The sequence below is a fragment of the Macrobrachium rosenbergii genome, chromosome 53, assembly GCF_040412425.1.
Source record: "Macrobrachium rosenbergii isolate ZJJX-2024 chromosome 53, ASM4041242v1, whole genome shotgun sequence".
In the NCBI taxonomy this organism is placed as follows: Eukaryota; Metazoa; Arthropoda; class Malacostraca; order Decapoda; family Palaemonidae; genus Macrobrachium; species Macrobrachium rosenbergii.
The window spans coordinates 28,245,324-28,250,323 of record NC_089793.1 but is presented as its reverse complement, the minus strand read 5'-3'; the positions used below and the strand labels follow the sequence as shown (position 1 = coordinate 28,250,323).

General features: G+C 39.3%; 1 protein-coding gene across 1 annotated transcript; it reads right to left on the bottom strand.

Moving 5' to 3' along the window:
- Positions 1-296: 296 nt before the first annotated feature.
- LOC136834097 (uncharacterized) lies at positions 297-1,181 on the bottom strand. The gene is made up of 2 exons (XM_067096353.1): positions 1,080-1,181; positions 297-767 (listed from the first exon to the last, which is right to left on the bottom strand). The coding sequence occupies exons 1-2, from the start codon at positions 1,179-1,181 to the stop codon at positions 297-299; spliced, it is 573 nt and encodes a 190-aa protein (XP_066952454.1).
- Positions 1,182-5,000: the final 3,819 nt, after the last annotated feature.

The following is a 5,000-nucleotide window of genomic DNA, read 5'->3' as shown; positions in this document are numbered from 1 at the left end:
TATAAAAATACTTATCGCATTAAAAAGTATAGCTAAGAATCTATACAACTAAAAAATAAATGGTAAGATGACAACAAAGAGAGAGAGAGAGAGAGAGAGAGAGAGAGAGAGAGAGGCGAGGAACATTTTCCTTCTGGACGGCAGGCAGGCAGCACTTAATCAAATGGACGAGGTTGCATTTACTCGCGGCTTTTCCCAAGGCAAGTTTTGATGATTGAAGATTGATGGCGCCGGGGTCCGTATTTACTTAGGGCTTGTAAATTTTCCAAAAAAGTTAAGAGGGTCCTACAAAAGAATCATTGTTGACAAGGATGATTTATTGCTCCTGGCATATTGATGTTTTTGCTGGTGGTGTTGGCGGCGGTGAAGAAGGTGAGGGAGGAGGAGGAGGATGAAGAAGAGGAGGAGGGGGAGAGGTAGAGGGGGGAAGGAGGTAGTAGGTGGATTTGTTGGAGGAGGAGGAGGAGGAGGAGGTAGCAAAGGATGGTTTGGGAGGAAGGGGGGAGGGGGTAGTAGGTGGATTTGTTGGAGGAGGAGTAGGAGAGGTGGCAAAGGAAGGTTGGGGAGGAGGAGATGGGGGGAGGAGGAGGAGGAAGAGAGGAGGAGGTAGCAGAGGAAGGTTGGGGGAAGAGATGGGTGTGAGGGGGAGTAGGAGGAGGAGGAGAAAGAGGAAGAGGAGGAGGAGGATTTGTTGGAGGAGTAGGAGAGGTGGCAAAGGAAGGTTGGGAGGAGGAAGAGAGGGGGAGGGGTGGATTAATAGCATAGACCTTGCGGGCATTAATCAAAAGTTCTTGGCATATAAATCATTGGTAATTTTGGGTTGTCGGAAGTTACTCGCTCCCTCTCCTCTCCTCCGCTGACCTTTGCAGCCGTAGATTTTTATGAGAGTTTGATGGAGTTCAGTAGCTAGTTTCCCCGCTTCCAGAGAACTAACATGTTTCTTGCAACCCTTCCACCTTCCCCCTTCCCCTCCCCCCTTTTTAAATTTTTTCTCGTGTATTATTTATGTCGAGTCGAGTACAGTATGCAGTATGTGGTGAAAGATCTTCCCTTTATGGCCAGTTCTTGTATTTTATCACTTCCGTAGTCTGTTCCGTAGTTGCCATGGCCTGCCATAGTCTTGATCCTTGATGTCTTAGTCTGTTTCGTAGTCTGCCATAATCTGTGTCCTTTTTTGCCATTGTCTGTGTCCTTGTACCCATGGTCTTCTATGGTCTAATTCTTTGTTAGCACTGTATTCAGTTTGCCATATTTTTTTGTTACAATGTAGTTGCCATGGTCTGCCATAGTCTGTTTCCAGTTTCCATGACCTCTGTCGTAGTTATGATGTCTTGAACTCCTTTCTATTGAATCAAGACTTGTTTTAAAGGAATATCCAACAAACTATAAGATTAATTTTGAGTGCTTGAGGTGACCCAGCACCCTTCAATAGAATTCTCAAGAAGAAGAAGAAGAAGAAGAAGAAGAAGAACGTGATTAGAAAAACCAGAGGCAGGAAGAGATGTCCGTAGCCTTACGGAATATGTTGGATGCTTACGCATGTGGGCAAAGTCTATTCCTGATCATCCTTTATGCATCACACCCGCAATGGGAATCTATTTTACACCGCGAAGCGTCGCGGGTGTGAGCGCGCGCGGCTCATGAAGCATTCACGTCGAGAGCGTGTTTGTCAGAAGTCACATCAGCGCAAGAAAATCACATAAAATATATTTTTTTTTTTGGGGGGAAGGGGCGAGGGGGGGGTGTTGTTTCACCTAGAGACTCCCTTTCTATTTGAAGGTATTAAAAGGACTTAGGAATGCAGTGCAGTTCTTTGATGTCCTCCCGGTTCTAGTCTCTCTTCCTCGCGAGTTCTCACTTAGGTTTTCCTTGTAAAGGCTGTTGCGAGAGTGAGGAGTTTGTTACGTCAATCTTCTTTTTTTTCTTTTTTTCTCGTTTCGAAAGACACGTCCTGTTGGTGGATCTATTCTGGGGATATGTATATATATTTTTTTATCTTTCATCCGTAGAGGCGGTGGGAATTCAAGCTATCACTGGGAAGGCAACCTTTAAAACGTAGAGGAGATGTCTCTTCGTTTATTTCTGAGTTTACTGATTTTCATATGGAATGCTTTCCAGTCATATTTGAAGATGACTTCCAGATGTATTTTGACTTACTTCCAGATTTATTGAGATTTTCTTTCCAGGTTTATTGTAATTTACTTTACAGATTTTTTGTGACTTACTTTCCAGATTTATTGAGACTTAACTGATTGAAGAGATTTAATGCGAAATGTAGATTTAAATTTCGAATAATTTTAGACCATCTGTGAATGGATTTCAGACTTTCGTTGTACTTCTTTGGCAAGTGTAGCAAAAAGGCCTTTTTCCGATATTCTGTTCAGGGGGTTTTAATTTTTTTTAATTATACAGTGAATACATCTTCCTAATTCGTTGCTAGATGCTTCGAGATATATCGTGAATGGTCACGAAGGGAATAAATGGTTTTACGATTTTTATGTAAATTATTTTCTAGTGTCTTGCATTTACTGAACCACGAAGTTCTCTTCAGAGCTGATCTCCAGATTTTAACAAAGTGAGAAGCAATGTTATCCGTGCACATGTTATAGAAGTGTTACTAGAAGTGTTCGTATATTTTTGTTTAATGCTTTCTTCTTTTTGTGAAGTATCCTTTCACTGGCTGTTGCTTATTTTCAGTTGTATGAGATTACACTAATACCTACCACACATCGAGATATATATATATATATATATATATATATATATATATATATATATATATATATATATATATATTTATATATATATATATTTATATATATATATATATATATATATATATATATATATATATATATATATATATATATAGATATATATATATATATATATATATATATAGATATATATATATATATATATATATATATATATATATATATATATATATATATATATATATATATATATATATATATATATATATATATATATATATATATATAAATATATATATATATATATATATATATATATATATATATATATATTTTATATATATATATATTTATATATATATATATATATATATATATATATATATATATATATATATATATATATATATATATAAAGATATGAAACACAGTATCGTGGTTCTTAGTTATCTACTGAAAGATCCACAGTAATAATCTTGATGAGAAAGACTAAATGTATTTGTAAACGTATTAAGTTGTGTATCTGTTGTACAAATACATTTAGTCTTTCTCATGAAGATTATTACTATGATCCTTCTGCAGATATATATATATATATATATATATATATATATATATATATATATATATATATATATATATTTATAATGATTTTTAATCCATGACTGATGAGAGTTTATATCTGTATAGACAAAAGTTATCTATTTTCGGTAATTTTCTTGGAACTTTGTCTCTTTTATCTGACCTTTCTTTTCTGTGCAACATTTATTCTGAGAGAGAGAGAGAGAGAGAGAGAGAGAGAGAGAGAGAGAGAGAGAGAGAGAGAGTAGCAGGAAGTCAATTCCATTCATTCCTTTCACACTTCAATCATTTTCTCTCTTTTCAGTATCCCAGTACCTCTCCCCCCCCACACTCCCTCACTCCCCATATCCCCTCTGCACCTCCCCTTATGTTCTACCTCCTATCTCTCTCTTTGTCCACCTCCCTATTCCCATTCCTTTACACTCCCCCTCCCTCCCATCCCTCTTTCTCCCCCTCCCGTCCCCCCTCCCCTTGTGTTCAACCTCCTCTCTCTCTCTCTCTTTGTCCACCTCCCTATTCCCATTCCTTGACACCTCTCCCTTCCCCCACCTCCCCTTCCCCTTCCCCTTTCTCCTCCCCTCCTCCTCTACACCTCTTCCTTTTCAGTGGTGATTGATCAGGTCCTGGAGGCTTCCCTCCGCCCGCGTATTCATGCATCCCCTGGTGAATAAAACATGAGATCCAAAAGAAGCGCTATCTCCATTCTAGAGCTCTCTCTCTCTCTCTCTCTCTCTCTCTCTCTCTCTCTCTCTCTCTCCGTCTAAATATATCAACAGTTAGTCTCCGATAAATTGCTCTTATGAGGGCATACTATTGGCATGTAATGCGTCAAAGCTGAAGAAGAAATAAGTAATGTTTATACATTTCACTACTCTCTCTCTCTCTCTCTCTCTCTCTCTCTCTCTCTCTCTCTCTCTATAAATCAACAGTTAGTCCTAGGTAATATGCTGTTATGAGGGCGTATTATTGACAAGTAATACGTCAAGCGTGAAGAAGAAATAAAGTGAGTATTGTTTATATATTTCACTGCTCTGTTTACTTTATAATGCGCATTTATAAGTGTGTGTATGTGTATGTGCATATATAAACGTATGTTTGTAATTCCTCTTGTTCTTTGTAAAGCCTAGGGGGATCTTTGAGAGCTCTCCTTCTAGGTTTGAGACCTTTGGCCAGTAAATCAAGATAGCGCCCCAGATCACAGCTGTCACCCCTGTATAGACTTTAAGAAGGAGATCTGTTTTTTGGAGGCAGGGGAGATGAGGGGCAGGGGAGGAGGGGGAAGGGAAAGGGGAATGGGAGAATGGTTGGTCGAGGGAGTCGTTGTGTCTTGGTCTTGTATCCAATTGTGTCAGAGTTGTCTCGCGGAGTTTGGAAGAACTTCCTGATTGTGTTCTGGTTGTGTGTATTTGTTTATGCATAAGAGCTCGCACATGCGCGCGCATTCGCGTGCGTGTGTGTGTATGTATTTTGAGTGCACGGGAAGGGAAGTCGTCTGGCTGTTTTGGAAGGAGGGGCGGGGCGGAATGGGGAAGGGGGGGGGAGGTTTTGATAAGCGACGCCTACTAAAAACTTTTTGGTAAAAGTGGAAAGAGGCCGACAAGGAAAACAAAGCTTCGTGGACTTGCTGAGGAAGTGGGGTGGGAGGTGGGGGGGAGAGGGTAGGGGTGGGTATAGATGGGGGGGAAGGTATGGCCTAGATAG